This window comes from Argopecten irradians, chromosome 9, assembly GCF_041381155.1.
Source record: "Argopecten irradians isolate NY chromosome 9, Ai_NY, whole genome shotgun sequence".
Lineage (NCBI taxonomy): Eukaryota > Metazoa > Mollusca > Bivalvia > Pectinida > Pectinidae > Argopecten > Argopecten irradians.
Genome location: NC_091142.1, coordinates 10774465 through 10794187, shown reverse-complemented (window position 1 = coordinate 10794187; position 19723 = coordinate 10774465). Strand labels below are relative to the sequence as shown.

The window sequence follows — 19723 nt, the reverse complement described above, 5'->3', positions numbered from 1 at the left end:
ATAAAGTGACCACCTGTACAAAGGGACCACCTATCAGCAGGGAATCCCTGTCAGGTAAAAACTTTACCTGTTATATAAATTGACACATGCATCCCCTATATACACCACATATATAGAGACAATGAAACCTGATATGTCAAGCCTGGTATTTCATTCATCCATGTAGTAAAGGTATTTCTCTTTCAAACTAACCACAAAACCTTCGCAGAGGTCAGGGGTCACTGTCGACTACAGGTGAGATGAATATTATCATCGTAAATGCGCACAGGTAGGTTCAGAACTCTGTCACTTGTAAATTAAATTGAATCCTAAGGAAATAAGAGCGGCTTTAATTCAATATCTAGGCATACCAGGTGTTCTATTTATACCCATGATAGCTACACACAACCAGGCTAGCTTTATATCTACATTATATATCCTACATGCAAGGATATTATATCAATGACTTAAAAGCTCAGTTTTACTAAGATTTTTTTCTATTACTCATGATCAAGAACATATTATCAAAGAAAATTCAAACAAGATCATATATTTTTTGTGTGTTTACAAATGGGTGAAGTCATGAAATGTCAGAGTAAAAATGTTTGAAGTGTTTTTATCCCAAACAGAATTGTAGGCCACATTTTATTTTTTTATTTGACAAGTTTTAAACCATTACAGCCATTGAATTTAGTGACAAGTAAATTAAAGTGTATATGAATTGTGGATGTAACAGAAATTGAGTTGTATTCAACCAGTGGAATGATAAAGCTATTCCGACATATTACCACAAGCCCGATGTATACCCTCCACCTCTAGCTCTGAGCTGCAAATTCGAAACCAACATGAGGCAGTCACTGCAATGGTACTGATTGTATGTCAATGGATTTCCTCCAAGCTACTCTTACTTTCCTTTACCTCCAAAACCTGGCACATTCTTAAATAACTCTACATGTTCAAAGGAATACAGGGGTTTCGAGATCCCAAAACGATGTGGGTAAAGTACAATTTACCGTCGATTAGTCCCACCTTCCGGTGATTTTGACGTCACAAAACTCACGTCAAATGACGATGTCATAATCACCAGAAGGTGGGACTAATTGACGGTAAATAGTACTTTACTCACGTTGTTTTGGGATCTCGAAACCCCCGTATTAATGGACATAAATGCAAACAAATTAAAGAAACTAAATAAAGGAACATGGAATCACTTGATTTTTGTGACAATTTTTTTCCCTTGTCCATCCCACTCATTCACCCCTTAGATTTCATAATGGACTGGTCTAGCCTTTGAGTTAGAAGAGCCTAAATGTGTCTTTGGGGGAAATGAGCACTATGTTACTCTTACCAGCGTGGGAGGGCTGCTGGGTGTATGATAAGCTACCCCTGATAAATTCTGGTGTAGGTTTGGTCACTGTTCGTAACCTCATTAGGCCAACACACATTGATAACATTCTCCTATTACTATATACTCTATCAACACACTCAGTCCAGTACAAGCTATATACCTTCCTACTCCATTACACAACTAGACTCTGAGGATTTCGGATATTCCAGGAGATATTTTTTTTATAAACTGAGCAACTTCTTGGTCTTTACTGTTGTAAACCTTTAGCAATTTTTTGGCAAAATACAAATCTGTTTGTCATCTACACATTGTCCCCAACATTGCTGCCAAGTTTCATTGAAATTGATCCAGTAGTTAAGGAAGAGTTGTCCAGATATTTTTTTTCTCTATAAACAAAACAAACGGACGAACAGACGACACACAAATTGATTCCAGAATAAACCTCCCTAGCTTTGTTGTGGGGGTTAATGTTGTAATACTCTAAAACAAGTTGACACTTTGCAAAGCGCATGCTTACTGTTAAACCCAATTCTAAGTTGGCAAAACGAAATCAGACTTGCAAGATATAAGTTTTCTAATCAAGTACACATGCACTCAAATGCATAGTGAAAATTTTAAAGTTTAGTGAGGATCAACAAATCATTTTGTATCAAACAGCATCTTTTAATCATACCAATTCAAGTTAATAACATTCAACTGTGATATTTTCTGAAGCAGCCACCACCAACTAGTACACGTGCACCAATTCAAGACGCCTGTCAAAATGACCCTATACAGTACTCTTCACAAGGCAAATATCTGACAAACAAACACATTCTTTTCCCTTGTTACTTCTCATTAAATTACAGGGATCATAAAAAAGTACTTCAATCAAGCCGGTGTTTTCATGTGGTAATGTTAATATAAGCAGTAATTGGTATGAACAGAACTTGCCGTTAGCCATACCTGTACTAGTATAAATGAAAACATCTGTCTGCTGATCATCAGCCTTACAAATTTGTTGTAAACGCTCCAAGACATTTTAATTTTATTGAGAAATAATCTGAGTTTTACTTGCTTTTTATACTGCCATGCTCCAAGCAATTCCGATTAACTAGAAAATAACAAGTTGAACACAATAAAATGTGTTAGCAAACTTCCACTGGGGCATATATATTTTCATTACCTACAATAAAATCAATTTAACTAGAGGGTAGCAAACTTGTGCAAAACATTATTACTGTAACTTTTTCATCAAATTTTTTTTAATTCAATTAAATTTACAACACATTTATATGCGCTCTGACACCAACGTACAATATTAGATTAAGAAATAACTCTTCTTAATATTAGAATACAATGTTGTTGATTAAATTAAATTGCACATTTTATTTCCCATATATAAATTATTTTATATATATCAACCTTCTCTTCTAAGTTTTAACAATACATTATATACTAAAATGAAATTTCACTTGGTTTGGTACAATTAGTTTAACATACTATTAACAGCTAGGACTATTTAAAGTTGTCCTAGGCCAGGGCCTGGCACCATAAAACTATATTCTCAGACAATTTTTTTTTACTCAAGTATATGATTTTATATAGGCTTGAGTAAAAAATCTGTCTGAGAAAATTTTATGGTGCCGGGCCCTGGTATAAGAGATATGAAGGAAAGCTGGAGTACCCGGAGAAAAATCACCAGTTCTGGCACTTTCAAAAGAAAGATATTGCAGCTGATGAGGACTTGCATCTTTACCACTCGACCACTGATGCAGAATTCAATAGGATATGGATTATATCAGTTTTAAACTTGTTTCCAAATCCTATTTCTTTCTTATATACTTTATGCTACTTTTATAAATTATAGTATAGAAAAAGAAACAAAATAAATAAGGTTTATACTTAATTAAATAGGAATTAAAGTTCTATCATAATAAGACTTTCATGACAAAACAACAAGAAAATCCACAGGTAGTTAGATAATATAAGCATGGTAGAAACTTGTTGAGATTTGATTTCATCAGCATCAGTATATATTAAAGTTAAGCCTGACAATCAGTCAGTGTCGGAATGGCAGGAATAAGGTCACAGCCATCTGGCTCCTCTACCTTATCTCATTTGTCTTAACTTGTTAACATAGCTTTTTCTCTCCTCAAGACAACTCTCTTTCCTTTTCTCTCCTAAAGACATCTTTTCTTTCCTTTCATCTTTCAGTAACAAAATCCTAGCACATTGGCTTTTTGGGTCAAAGTATTAGATATCATTGTAATTCAAATTCAGTGTGGCAGATTTTTGTATATTTTCAACACATGTGCAGACCTGTACATGTCGGTGTTTTGTCATGGATAAAAGATTTGATGCAGATTACAATACCATTACAACAATTTTGACCGCATTTTAAAACCAATGACGGAATAATGTTGATCACAACCTAGAGTCATTTACTACACAATTTATGGGTATTTTTCATAATTCGACAGATTTTAATTTTAGAGAGAATATCTGTTTATATTATTAAAGAGAGGACAAAATAAAGTAAAAAATTTAAACAATCTGTTTATATAAGATACTCCATTGAAATTTTACATTATTTTTACATAATAAAAAATGATAAAGTATTTTAACATTTTATAACAATTTGTTGAGATGTGAATTAAAATCAAGATGCACTCTTTGTAAGACTTTGTAAATTAACAGCTAAAACCCGATTTGAGATTTTGAAAAAACGCCGTGAATGTATATATAAGTAATGCTGTCTACCTATGCTACTTTGTTATTCTATTTGATACCTGTAAAATGAAACTGACATTATTTTGTACATACTGTGCCTGTTTTACAATATATTTCTGAACGTAACGAATTTTTTGCATTTTATTAACTGATGTGAATCTATGTTAATACACTATATATTGACTTTATTGTGGGATAAGCGATTTGTAGGTAGGGATGGACACAACCACTCTCGCTTGTCCCACTCACTAAAGCCATACATTTATTTAATACATTATATTTACTCACAGAATCACGTGGTGAAATAGGTGCAATATGTTCTTTTCTTAATACCTTTATACATGTATGATATATTTTAAAGAGAAAAGTACAATATATTTTATGTAAATAAGTTTGAAATTGGCTTTTTTTTAGGAGTAGTCTCTCATAACTCTTTTTAGAGTGGCTTTTTTAAGATTTGTACCTTTTGATGTTTTAATATAATTATATTATCTTATCTTAACTTATCTTATCTACTCTATTGAAAGTTGATGCATATGAATGAATCAATCAAATAATTAATCATGACTGAGAAGCTATGGTAATTATACTTGGTACTTATAATACAGTATAAACCAGAATTTAAAATATTACTACATGCATACAAAGACATAAAACTATGATATAAAATGAAGGAAGCAATTCAAAATCGATGTCAACGAATTTCAATTGCTTTCATATTGACAATATATACAATGAGTTCACTGTTGATCCAAGTTCACGGACATAATTTATCGCCACCCACTTCGAAGGACCTGTAGTTGTGTAAACGAGATACCATACTCGTGTAATCAAATTCAAATCATGTAACCCCATATTTTTATACAACTACAAAATTTCAAAATACAATAAGTGCACTTCTTCAATTGAAATAGCAATAATAATACAAGCTTTGTCAATATCATAGCACGACGAGGAATTGAAAACCATGAAAACATCCAGCTCGAACTTGTTTCTTTCTTTTCTATTCCGTAATTGATTGACACATGTAGGTTAGAGGTAAAGAAAAAAGTTTAAAATGTAAGCACAAAAATTGATGAAACCATTGAAATATTGAATTAAAAGATGCATTAGATATCCAATTCATGAATTGCCAATCTTGCTGTGTGACCTTGAGGTGTCGTCTGCTTTTGTAAGGTCATCAAACTGTTCTGGGGTATATGTACTCTTACCCTATTGTATCCTATAATGATGTTGCTATTCATCATACGTACACAAAAAAAATCTTAGTTTCAAAAACTCTTTCACAGCAAAACAAACCATATAAAAGAGGCATATTTTCCATATCCTAATTTCACTTCTTAGATGGTGCATACAAAGTAAGTTCAATTATCCTTTTGAAGGTATATCATGAAAGAAATTGTAAAAAACAGCAGATTTTTCAGAATGGAAGTATGATATTTATAACTATTGTAAGGTGACCATACGTGAACTTTTCCAGGTTAGAGCCTAAAGTTTAAGAAGTGTATGCAAACCAAACAGCCATTTGGGCCTGACTGACAACATACGCTACTCAATAACTTTTTCAATTTACCTCAATAGAAATTCCATAGTATATACATCCTAATAATGCTCTGTCACATTTAGAGTTTATGTAAACTAGTGTATTGTAATTTGTATTATGTTGAAGTCCTATTTTAAACATTGAATGTGAAATTCTGCTCCAATGTCTGCCTATTCTAGAGCATCCCCACTGGGAATGAAGCATTATTTCTCATACTCAACATGTATATAGGTCGTACCTTTATATACCAGCTGAACTTATAGTACTGGCGGTAATGTTTATTTGCTACTTAAATCACAATAAATTCTGCAGACTCAGCAAATCAAATATTTCTGAAGCGTTTTTACACAGGGACCACGGTGGCCGAGTGGTTAAGATGTCCCGACATATTACCACAAGCCCTCCACCTCTGGGTCGCGAGTTTCAATCCTATGTGGGGGTAGTTGCCAGGTACTGACCGCTGTCGGTGGTTTTTCTCCAGGTACTCTCAGGCTTTTCTTTACCATCAAACCTGGTACGTGCTTACATGACCCTGGCTGTTAAAAGGATGTTAAACTAACAAATAAATAAAACACAAAACAGTTTTGTGAGTCTGAATTATATTGTAGCCGTCGCCTATCTTGACAAGGTCACAAGCATATATCTAGTAGAAAGATGTAACACAGAAAGTAAAATTTAATCATTTTAACATTCATTATATAATATGATGTTCTACAAAACCTAAAGTTCTGATATATAATCAAGTAATTGGGTCCAATTTCTAGGTTTTAGATCTTGTTAGGCAGTCAAGGAACTAAGTCACCTTCAAAGGAATTAGGTCATCCTGGCAGGAAAATAGGTCAAAATAATTAAGTCAACCAATCCAGTATATCATGATTAGTCAAGCACCTGAAACTAGGTCGACTTTTTAAGTTTCACTACAGACACAGTCAAGAAAGTAGGTCAATCTCAGGAAAAGACAGAGAAACTGGGTCAACCTTGTGAGGTTCACCTCTGGAGCAGTATATGACTAGTCAAAATTAGGTAACTGTAACAAGGTCAAAAAGTAGGTCAATCTCAAAAATATCATGAAAAGACAGAGAAACTTGGTCAACTTTGAGAGGTTCAACTCTGGAGCGCATGACTAGTCAAAAGTAGGTAATTGTAACAAAGTCAGAAACTAGGTCAATCTTAAGTCAGTCAGAGAAACATGGTCAACTTCAAGAGGTTCAACTCTGGAGCAGCATGACTAGTCAAAAGTAGAGTAGTACTTTAACAAGGTCAGAAACTAGGTCAATCTCAAGTATACTACTTAACAAGGTCAGAAACTAGGTCAATCTCAAGTATATAAGGAAAAGGAAGGCAGAGAAACTGGGTCAACTTTGAGGTATTCACCTCTGGAGTAGCATGACTAGTCAAAATTAAGCAGGTAACTTTAACAAGGTAAAAACAGTAAAGAGTAACTAGGTCAACGGTAAATATAATTGTTTTGATCATGAAGTGGAGAATGAATAAGCCTGTGTCGCAACATTGATCATAACATCACTCCGACCAACATTTCTTCTGAAGTAGTATACACCAGGTAAAACATATCACTCCAGACAAGAAAAAAAACATTGGCGAACATATTGTATACACCACTAGATTAAAGAGGAATACTCCAGCAATTGACAACTGTTCGTGGGTGTGGCACAAACAACCCCTTGGTGGGGACGACATCAAAGGGGCTTATACAGAACCAGGATCTATAGTCACCCGGTTATTGGGACTTTTTATAGATTGATACATCAAAGGTGGAATCAACTCCCATTGATTGATATGTGGACCTGGTTCAATGTACACAACATTATTCTTTTTTTTTATGTTGTAGTTTGAAGCGAAACAATTCATTACAAAACTTGAATTATTTGAATCATGTTCAATATTCCAAAAGAAGTAGCTTTACCAAGGATCATCTGTTCATTTTTTACCTATAATTTATTTTCATTTTTTATTCAAATATTGCAGTATGAAATGAAACAATTCATTATGAAACATAAATAGCAGCTACGAAATTTGAAATGTTGGAACTATTTGATATCTAAAGAGAAGTAGCTTATCAAGGATCGCCTGTTCAATTATTTCCTTTTTATTCTTTTTCATTATTTCAAAATTTTATTTAAATATCATAGCTTGAAGTGAAACAATTTATTACGAAACAATAATAGTAGGAACTTAAAATTGCTGCAAATGCTTAATATTCCAAAAGAAGTAGCTTTACCAAAGATCTTCTATTAACCTATTTGGTATATATATAGCTGTAAAATATCTATGTATTTGATATTCATCGATACAAAATACAAACAAAACAATATGTACACAATAGGTCAATGTAAGCCCCCTCATACTGATGAAGGTCGCTTATTTTTCATCAATTACATCTCTCTGATCTTTCTATGTGCAATAAAACAAATCTTTCTGAAATTAAAATGTATTATTTTCCAATAATTCCGATTTATCTCCTCATTAAATTTTGACAGATAAACAATAAATTACAATGAAAAGCCTTTGATTTGCCACAGATGGGCCGAGCGATGAATTTGATCATGTATAGGCTGACGGGATCACACCTGTAAATCGTTTTACCTGCCGTCTGCTCGGCCCTTTGATGTGACAGCTCCACGACATACTTGTGTAAGAGCTTGTCACTGTTAGTTTTTTATTGATCCGTTCCCACTCTACAAGTCAAATTCTTTCTGATTCGAACAAAAAACCTGCATGCTATAACGACAACAACATGAAGTCTCTATCGACTTGTATTGTTGGAGGCGAACTTCAAAGCCGCATATTGTACAGATCCGGTTGATTGCTTTGATATCCCATCAAGTCCTCTTACAACAGTAGATCAGATAGGTAGAAAGCTTTCACTAGTTAATAATTCAGGGCGAAAAAAAAAATCACCAGGTCACACCCTTGAAGACAATGATCAGAATTTCTGCTCCATCATTGGTCTATATAGAAATTCACCCAAAGGGAACAGTCCGGTGATGGACAGCTGGCCAGCTAAAATCCTTTGACAGTTTTCAATGGAAATATAGCTAATTCCATATATGTGTGATTGCTTTTATCCCTGTATTGATCCGTCATTATAACATTATAGCTTTGACGGGTTGAAGGTATTAACTAAACCATTATCTTATTTTATATCCCTTTGATGATATCAAACTCCTCAGTATGATCATAAATGTACTTATTATTTACGGATATGTCTTAATTTTAACAGTAATACCATACCTGACCAGCAATAAACCGGCCTGCTCAATAATAAGCCCCCTGCCCTTTTTATTAAGTCTACTGGAAATATAATGTTGTACATCTTCTTAAATAATTTTTAGACAGACTTTTATACAGTATTTGTATTATGATAAATACATTGCGATCCATGTATTCAATCATATATAATTGATGATTATGCTAGGATATATATATATATATATATATATATATTGTGTCAACCGTCACTATGATACTGAAACATCCTTTTTAGAGGATATATAGATGTGGCACAGTGGTGCAAGCAACACGTATGTTAATTGGCTAGCTAGGTGATTGGATGTCATAGATTTTGATACTGTGAGTTTGAGGCCCTTTTGTCTTCCTTTGTCACATTAATTTCAAAGATAATGTATATATATATATATAGTTCCAATATATTCCCTGAAAGGCCCAGTTTTATCCTGAATCAGTTGATGATGTTTATGAACAGTTATGCAAAGTCAGGAATGCTTCATTTTACAATCAATTACTGATGAAGGTCAAGGTCATTCATATGAACAAATATGGCAGTCCATTGGGAGTTCAGAAGTCATGAAACATGATCACCGAATCTGAAATCTCACCAATGGTGTATGAACTTCTTTCCTAAATTTACAAAAGTTTAAATCTAGTATATATATATACTATACTCTTAATATATTCTAGGTATTAATTAATTATATTCTAAAATAACAAATTGATGAGGAAAGGTTTTCTAGAAAACGCTATCATTAAAAAAGTTGATAAAATTCATCTTTCAATATTCACAAGTATAGACATGTACATGAAATATAAATAAAATTGTCCAAAGGACTAGTACTATGGACAGGGATCTAAGCTGTATGTCTTTCACATTTATATAAAGTTTATATAGAATACACGTTGAGCTGGAGCTGTTAGTAAACCCGAATCTTCTCAATGATTTTACATAGTAGTAGCCCAACTCAAGCGCATACACATTCATTCAAACTTTTTCATTCATGATACATCCAAACCTGTGATGAAAAAAAATGAACAGTTTAAATAGCCATCAAATCTCACGGCCAGGGGAGGAAAATGGCCGAAAAGAGACAGCAAAAGATAAATTGATCAGGGATGTCTTTGTTCAAATTTGAAATTTGCCTGTGCCATTTTGAATGAACCATGCTTGAACACAAATAGGTCTGTGTTGTTCAGGTAAAATATTCCAATTTCCATTTGTAATCTTGTTTAGGCCCTATACTACTGTACAGGGCGGGTATGATTATGACAAGCTTAACGCGACATCAACTATAAATTATACGCCAAGCCAACCTGATTTGCATTGTCAACTAAATGTTTGATATTGCTTAACACAAGATCTTAAAGATAATTTATGAACTTAAACAATAACTGACAGGAAATCTATCTTCAGCTGTTGTGAACTCAGATAAGTTATAGTCAGAATAAAAGTTTAAAGCTAACAAGTCTTTGCGTTTGATGAACGTTGACTTCAGTACTATAAAGGTGTTGACCTCGTTTGCGAGGGTTTGACCTCCATTCTCAATCACTGTACTATAGCCCTAGTGACAGTTTACAATCAACTTATATATATATGCACCCGACATTGTCACAGGATTTCATTCATAAAACTTTGTTTGACCAAAACATAGACTCTCTAACCTTGAGCTCCCAACAAACAAAACTGGAGAGCGTTTCACAGCTAGCTCGCTTAAACCAACTCGGTATGATTACTGATCAGACTTTGAGGAAAAAACACCAATTAAATGATGCATAACAAATACTCCGATGTCCCGATCATGACTTGTTCTATAAATATCAAAATTGATGTGGATGAAACTTCAAAGAGGTTCATGAAAGCCGTCCTATATGTTTACAAAAGAGTTTTTGACAGTATGACAATGCAAGCGTGAATAACTGAATCTATTACACACTGAGATAGATCTCTAACAGATAGCTTAACACAGCATTTAAATATGAATGGTAGGCTACTTTTCAGATTTCACACAGATTTCTGTACCTTGAATGATGTGAACATATCAGCGTATATATAAATATATCTGCCGTGCTTACTGAATGAACCCATCCATGTACATCACTTTTCCTTTTTAATAACTTTTCACAAAATCTGAAGTGCTGATGAATATATTAAAATCCATACTGGCCCAAAACTGCTGTTACGAAAAATAAGGACGCTGTTATCAATCATGAAAGTGCTTTTGAATGAGATTCAGAATTTTGTTCTACCTACTTTTCCAAGATGATTTTCAATTTTAATCAATCATAAAAATAATTCTTTAGGCCTAAATATATAATGTAGATTGTTCTAGGCCTAGACCAGAACACTAAACAATATTATAATCTGAATTTCAGCTACATACATAGATCAAATAGATGGCAATATTTTTGTTTTATCATAAATTACAATATCATTGTACTTGCCTCCCATATATATTAGCAAATGGTATAGTGTCTGGAGATCAAAGCAGGCATATTGAGAAATGGTTTCGTCTGTACATTTGTGAATACAAGATCTAGACTACACTATCAAATCTTTAGAATATGTTTTAAAACTCAAATGAATATCAATGAAAATCTGTTTTAATCATAACAATGTCTTTGGATCTTTGATACTTGATTTGACAAAGAGCAAAATGTTCGAACAACTTCCTAATAGTGTAAAACATATATACAGGGTTTCAAAAAAGTGTGCTCTAATTTGACTGATTACTTTAGATTATGACGTGACATTCTACACAATAAAACAAAGATTTGCCTTGTCTGAATAAATATTAAAATCTGCTAAAATTCCCGAGTTTACTTTTCACCCCTGAAATTTAAAATAGATTAGTCCAAATGTGTCTTTGTGTGGAGTAATTTGAACTAGACCAGTCTATTGTGTCAATCAGGAAGGGGGTAGAGATGGGAAGGATGAGATATAACTATGTTGCAGGTTTATGATTTGAGGAAATGAGACATTTACAAAACTCATAAAGCAGCAGCAAAATTAGCATGATCAGTACAACACATATCGGATGCGAGTTGATGTATTTTGTATTCATATTTTTTTTTTTATTTCATAAAATTGACATCTATAAAACTTAAGCAAAACACATATAGCATGGTGGCTTATAGCGTTTTCAACAAGTTATAAGATGATTGAGGGGAATTTTGAAGTTGAGAAAAGGGAAAGTAGCTATATAGTAAGAGAATGGGGAAAAAGGGAAGGCTAAAAAGGGGGGAGGGGTAGAGAGATTGCTAGGGGGGGGGAGGATAATGTATTTAGGATAGAGCAGATGTTTGACTGTATGGACCATTAAGTAAAGAGGACCACCAACACCTGATAACAAAAGACCTCGCCCACCATTACTGTATATACCCAAATTACACATATAGATATATTGTTTTACGTACAACAGAATTCAGCTGGAGATTGTTATATCTAATAGAGTTCTATCTGGACAATATCATTTTCATCATTTCATAACAATAGCTATGGTTCAATGCATGGTTTAGTTTGCCAACATTTAAATCAGCCAGAGTCAATAAAGGACAAGCTTAAGATTTATATATAAAGGTGAAGGAATTCGGAGGACCGGTTGAAAAACCATCCACCTACTTTGTATCAGCATTTGACAACTGTCACACTATGGGCTTATATTATTATTATATATATTATTTTCAGGATATCATGGGCTATTGCAAGATCATGAACATTTTACCAACAAAATATTGAGAAATGGTTATATCATATTTCTGAATAATTTTTTTATTTTAAGTTTATAAAGGATAACACCTACATACACTTATGGTCTTACATGTATCTGTCCATTAATAAAATTCCAATGATATGCATTTCATGTTTTCTAGATATTGTAGTTTTTCACTGGACTTATATGGACCAGGTCACATAAAGACTTAGATCTGACTCAGAAACAAGCTGTTCTGTATACACACACTTTTGAAGTGATGTATTAAAGGCTAGCTTTCCTGTATAATTTCTTTTGAACTCTGAAATATTTATCCAAGCATGTTTTATCATACAAATTATTCTCTTTTGAGAGTAGTATATGTATATACATAAACCACATTTAGCGTAGATCTAGATCTATGCACAGCTAGTGCACAAATTCCTCCGAATCAATGAACAGGCAAAGATTGATACTTTCGGTTTTTATTTTATTTAGTTTTCCACTTCTCCAAAACAGCTGAATTATGGTCATTTTGGGGCGTAAAATGTTTTTGTTTGTAAAGAAAAGCCATCTAAATTACATATAAAGACACAGCGAAATTTGTTTGGCTAGTATCAGAAAAGTTCAAATTCTTATGTGATATGAGACAACTTACATTTTCTATGTTACAACAATTTAATTGGTTCTATAATAAGTTAAATATCCTTTTTAACAGCCAGGGACAGAGTCATTTAAAAAGGATATGCATTCGGGTTAAGGAGATGAGAAAAACTGAAGTACCCGGAGAAAAACTTGCAATCCAGAAGTGGAGGGTTTGTGGTTATATTTCAGGACAACTAACCACTCAGCCGTCACAACCATCTAATACAACAAAAGAAATTGATTGCAATAGCTAGTATTTGACAAATTCTTTTTTTTTCCACCCCCTCAAAAGATTCATACAAATATGTTAAAGCATCAGGTCTGTACAGCTTGTACTTTTATATGAATAAAATTTAAAACCATAATGGTACATAGTCTAAAATAAACCGAGACCAAATTTTCCATAACATTTATTGCAAGAAGATTAAATCATTGCAATAACAAGGCCAATTTAAGACTCTCCATTCATTTCCTTTAAGCTATAAACTTGTTACATTATTATATACATAGACTTTATGCCATAAACCTCGTCAGTTTGTATCTGTTACCAGCACAAAGTGGTTTAATCTTTTGAAGACAATGACGATTGACAAACCGTGAAACAGGCTTTGTCTAATATGTCATCCGTGCATTTTACGAACAATTTGAAATAAGACAAAGCCACAATGATACTTGATTGTAGTCATGACAGATGTGACAATCGATTCTGTGATGCCGAAACATTATCTAGATCTCGTAAACTCTTGTGAAATGGGATACCGTATAAAAAAAGAAGTATTACAGACAATTGAACCTATACAAGTGTCAATGTTTATCTCTTAAGCTTTCATCTCATTCCAGAAAGAAATCTTGTGGTTTAAATACACAATTATATTTTACACAGTCACTTGTAGATGGTGATGTGAGGAAATGGCCTATCATTAGCTAACTCAGGGTTGAGTGGCCGGGGGCCGTGGTAATAAAGACCACACTGCAGTGTTTAATATATGTTTTTTGTCACATGATCTTCCATTGAAAATTATAATGATATATTATATAGTTCATAATATAACCATTTCACTTTAGGTTGTTTAGTTTAGTTTTAGTACACCCAATTAACCACCAGGATCATGTAAGGATGTGCCAGGTTTGATGGTGGAAGAAAAAGGGTACCAGAGAAAACGACCAACCAGCACTCAGTACCTGGCAACTGCCCCACATGGGATTCGAGCTCGCAGCCAAGAGGTAGAGGGCTTGTGGCCATGGTTATATGACATGACCACTCTGTGACCAAGGCCCAGAAGTATGTCGGGACATATCTTACCACTTGGCTACCTCGACTTATCATAATTAATCAGTTGTGGAAACCAAAAACAGATGACACCCAGAAACACAAGCTTTTTTACTTAATTCTCACTTTTTAGCTCTATTGTTATATAATTTCGAGCAGGTTCCCCAGATGCTGATAGGGTATAGTTACACATGATAACCTTGAGCTGGCTTTCAGAAATAAAACATCCAAACGACCTCACACTCAGACGAGACCAGTTTTCTCCCCGGCCATCTTAAAAAAATGTTGAACTAAGAAATCAAGGATCCAGTATTTGTGGATTTCCCTACACCTGCTGTTCCTGTTGATAGGACTTTTTAGAGGAAATAGAAGAAACTGAGTCTGACTTTTTAGTGACAATAAATACGAAGGGCACCTGTTCCTCGAGTGTCGAGACATCAACTGTACCCTATCTTGGTGTTATCATGCTTGCCCTCTAAACCACAGATAACCTCAACTGTATAGATAGTAGCCCTTGTTGGGAGACAGCATAAACATCGGCTAATTAATTCTGACATTGACAATTTTTTTTCAGTGGTTGTTCCTTTCAACAGTTCCAATAATTTTATAAACCACATTCAGTTAGTAATGAACTAAATTCAGCCTCTCAGTCAAAACTTTTTTGACTTCAGTTTGTTTTTCATTCTTTATAGCAATAAATATGGACATGAAATAAGTTGCAGCAGGCTTAAGTATGAGTGATGTACATACATAAATGAAAGTCAATTTAAAGTTCTTGAGAAAAACTATCAACCAACTGCCTGAACTGGCAATACGTGATGATAGAACAAACTCAATTAGGAAATGAGATCAAACAAAAGATATATATTAACATGAACCCAAAAACAATATATACATGAGCAAAATTCAATTTAATTTTAATTAGCTGTCCATAAATGCAGCATTATATATTGTCTAGAAGTAATTAAAGAAAACATTCTTTCAAAGAAAATTCATCAAGTTTTGCCTTTCAAATATTTTATTACACATTGTGCTAATTAGTTTTATCACTTTTAACAGTCAAATTTACAAACATAATATCAGTTGATCGACAGTATATATATATATCGGGGATGGAAACTCATGATATTGTTTGTAGATCGATTCGAGGAACAATCTGAAAATAGCTCGTAATTATAACTCGTTATATCACCTTTACAAAGTAATATATATGGAAACACATATTCAAAACCTTATATTATTACCATTTACTGTATCAAACTTAAGCACCTGTCTTCAATTAACAGCATAAATTGATTTCTTATCTCGTCGATCAATCTAAAACCAAATTAGCATCACAGAGTTAGCTTCACAGCTTATTAACAATAAATGAAATTAATTTAGTAAATTGGCGAGACGGGGTATAGTAAAACGCTTCAGCTTCAGCTAATTATAACATTATTATATCAAAGATTTTGATATCGGAAACGTCTTCTCATTATCTTCTAGAAGTGTGACACTCGTGTAAGAAGAAAAGCTGAGAATACTGTTGATAAACAAATAAGGATAATCGATCAGGTTAATGACTGATTATAATGACACATATCATAGGCCCTCCGATTACACGGAAAACCTTTGATCATTGATGCAGTCAACATCACGAAATAGGTGTTGCAATTGAACTCTAGAACAGATGGGGAGTGGGGCAGGTAGTCAGACAGGTGTGACTTCAGGCATAATATATATAGAGTGTGGGGGTGGTGGTGCGATTGGGGGTGGTAATTAATAAGAAAAGGGTATATTTCTTCACTATATACTTGAGTGGGGATGGTAAGAAAAGGGTATATTTCTTCACTATATACTTGAGTGGGGATGGTAAGAAAAGGGTATATTTCTTCACTATATACTTGAGTGGGGATGGTAAGAAAAGGGTATATTTCTTCACTATATACTTGAGTGGGGATGGTAAGAAAAGGGTATATTTCTTCACTATATACTTGAGTGGGGATGGTAAGGGGTATATTTCTTCACTATATACTTGTGTGGGGATGGTAAGAAAAGGGTATATTTCTTTACTATATACTTCAGTGGGGATGGCTACGTAGATTTCTTCACATAATATACATTAATCCATATAGTTGAGCAGGTGTAAGAAGTTTTAATTAATACTTAGGGTGTTTAGAGCTTATCTTAGACTGTCCAAATTCAGCTAATAGCTAGGTATGACATTTTATAGGAGTTGTCAGGCTTATAAGAGATGGGAGAAAGACGGCCGGAGTACCAAGAAAAGAACCAGTTTGATAAATGTGGTCAGTATATACATGTACGGGTTTTGAACATGCAACGCAGAGTTGGATAGCTATATATTATAACTATAGTGGTAATTATATGTTAGGATATATGATAATATCTATCCACTTAGCAACTGTGACCCCTTAACGATGAGAGCAAACTTAATTAGGCGAAGTCATTAAGGTGATAAACTTAAGTAACTTAAAATGAATTTTGGTATATGGCACACGACTCAATTAGAAGTTGGGCTAGTAGATTGGTATATATTACAATTCAGATATTTGTCAGTTTGTATAATGTGTACGCACTAAAAAAGATGAAGGCGAGTGTGGTTCGTCACTGAAGCAAAAAGTCGTTCAAGGTGTGATTTCAGGTACCTACCATGAGGTCACCCAGGTGTGACCACTGGCGAGGATCAGGTCCGACATGGTTCACTCGCATCAAATATACAATTTTCCTTTCTTTCCCATAACGACAACCCTCTGATTAAATTGATCTAATCTACAGTCTCATTTCTGTGCAGAAGGACCATATTATCCAGAGACCCATGTCACGATCATATCTTTTGAAAAAAATTTTACAAGATCAAAAAAATTTTAAATGGATTTAAACGTCAAGCATGTAAACATATATATATATTTGTACCTAACTTAAAGCCTATATATAGCTAGCTTTACAGTTGTTCTTTTCTACATGATAGATTTATTTTAGGCATTAAATATAATTTTTGAAAGAGACCTAATGTATGCATTAATTTGAAAATAATTTATTAATCAATATATTTTTCATTTTTAAAATACATAAAAATTCTTATCATTGAAAGTTCCTTTTGCAATATATGTTTTCCCATTGATATTAACTTAGGTGACAACACTAATTCATCAATTTGTTCAACATTCCATTTTCAGTCTACGCTTCAAACTGTTACTTCTGAACATCTATTTTAATTCCTAAGATATTTTAATGTCAAGTTGTCCAAAATAAAATATTGTAAAAAAATGTACATCACTTATATGAATCCTTATATTCTCAAATTACTTTTCTTTTCCTAATCAAAATCACAATTTTCTCGAAACATTTAGGCTTATTTTTACTTTTTTAATTGCCGATAATTGTATTTTACCTAATAGCGTAACACTGCTATTTCTTTCGATATTAATTTCATATAAAAAAGAAACTATTATAATTATGATCATTAAATCAAATATATGTGCTAGAACATATCATCCTTTGAAGTTTTCAATTTCATTTTAGTGTGTACTATTTGTGTACGAGAACAGGCGACATTTTCCTCTATTAACAAATTTTTCTCTCTTTGAACTAAGCTATTTTTTCCTGGTGCATGTTGGAGTGTCATTTCTCACTAGGTAGAGCTCATTTTGAACAAGGCCTGGGCCATGACACAGGAATGTGTGGATCGAGAGAGAGATAGAAATGTAGGCTTGAGATACAGTTGGTCTTGTCTCATAGACCTCCACTACAAACATACAATAATCTGTAATCTGTGGTCGCCCGGAGCGAACCAGATATATTTTAAACTAATCAACATCAAAGGACCTGGTATCTAGCTTGGACGAAGAGCCAAGGTGTGTTGGTATAACTCTGGCCTTACCTGTACAGAGAGCTTTGGCCACAAGTACTGTGTGTATATATACATACGAGAGAGAAAGCAACAATGTAACTAACAAATGAACTTTGTATTACAATTGTTCTATTTGTTATACACCCAATTAATTATCTCTAAACATTTGTGTCAATTAAAACACTACCGCTGCCAATCACGAGGCGAAATATGCGTGCCTGTATGTAAGATGAGGGTAAACAACATATATATATATATATATACAGGTACTATATGTACACTGCACACGTGCTGGGTCCGCTGGACATACGTCAATCCATAATCATAATACCAAAAAGTGATGTTTAAAATGTATCTGCAGCCCAGTAATGTGTACAGAAAACTTATATTCCAAGTGGCATTAGTTTAAAATCCCACGAAAACATTGACAACATTCATCCCGGGCTGAAACCAAGTGATCTCTCTAATACACACACACACGTTCGGTGAAGTTGTTTACGATGTACCTGGGCCCGGTCTCGGAGGGTACCCCACCCGTTGACACGGGTAAACACCCCCGGGAGAGGGACTTACCTGTAAAACGTTTCCCTCGGCACTGACTGTCGACCCAGCAGACGTATAATATCCAGAAAGTCTCTCAGTTTCAATAGCGTACTCGCCATTTTCAGTGCCTCGATGTAAAACTATTTCCAAAATCGCCTTTTCTTTTATACCCATGACCAACATGCAGAGAAGACTGAACACCAGAACTTCTCCTCTCATCGTGAAGCACATCGCTTCTTTCTTCGAGGCATACTTCGCCGATATATCCCAAAAAATCCACAAAGAAGTTTACACAACTTACACACCTCTAGCCTCACTGAGCACTCTAGCTCGTATGGCGGCATGCATCTAAAGAGTTTTCCAGTGTAATCACGTGACTTTGCCAGGGTTTCCCCGCCCACAGCGATCGTCGTATGAATAATTTATTGTGGATCTCCCAACGAAAGCGCCACCTACAGGTGTTTCCCTGTGTATGGATCAATACGTACATTACATTTCGTGCCCTAAAAAGAAACATCAAAGTCTCGATTTCACCTGTGTATTATATACAGGTAACTCGGTGTATTGACAAAGGGACACGGATAAAGGTATATTAACGTTACCGAGAGGAAGTTGTGTATATATAACAATAGGTCTTTGTGTTTTATTTCTCTAGAATTACATTTACTTTTACCTGGAACGGAATTTTAATTAAAGAAGTTAAATAGGCAGCGGTGTTACAGATGCAGAACAATTGTCTACAAATGTACAACTGAGGTGCCAATATGCCTGCTTATTATCGTAAATTGATTTTTAGATTAAAATACAATGCAACATGTACATGCGAGACATGTACAATTGACAATTTGATTTTCATTTCAAAGTGAATTTATTTTATAAGAATAATATC

At 33.9% G+C, this 19723-nt stretch overlaps 1 protein-coding gene across 1 annotated transcript in view; it reads right to left on the bottom strand.

Moving 5' to 3' along the window:
• LOC138331427 (E3 ubiquitin-protein ligase ZNRF3-like) overlaps positions 1-19188 on the bottom strand; it is a 56288-nt gene extending 37100 nt beyond the window's left edge. Inside the window, exon 1 of the mRNA XM_069279031.1 lies at positions 18865-19188. Within this exon, the coding sequence (XP_069135132.1) occupies positions 18865-19065 (201 nt within the window). The 5' untranslated portion in view covers positions 19066-19188. The remainder of the gene's footprint in view (positions 1-18864) is intronic.
• Between the last annotated feature and the right edge of the window lie 535 nt (positions 19189-19723).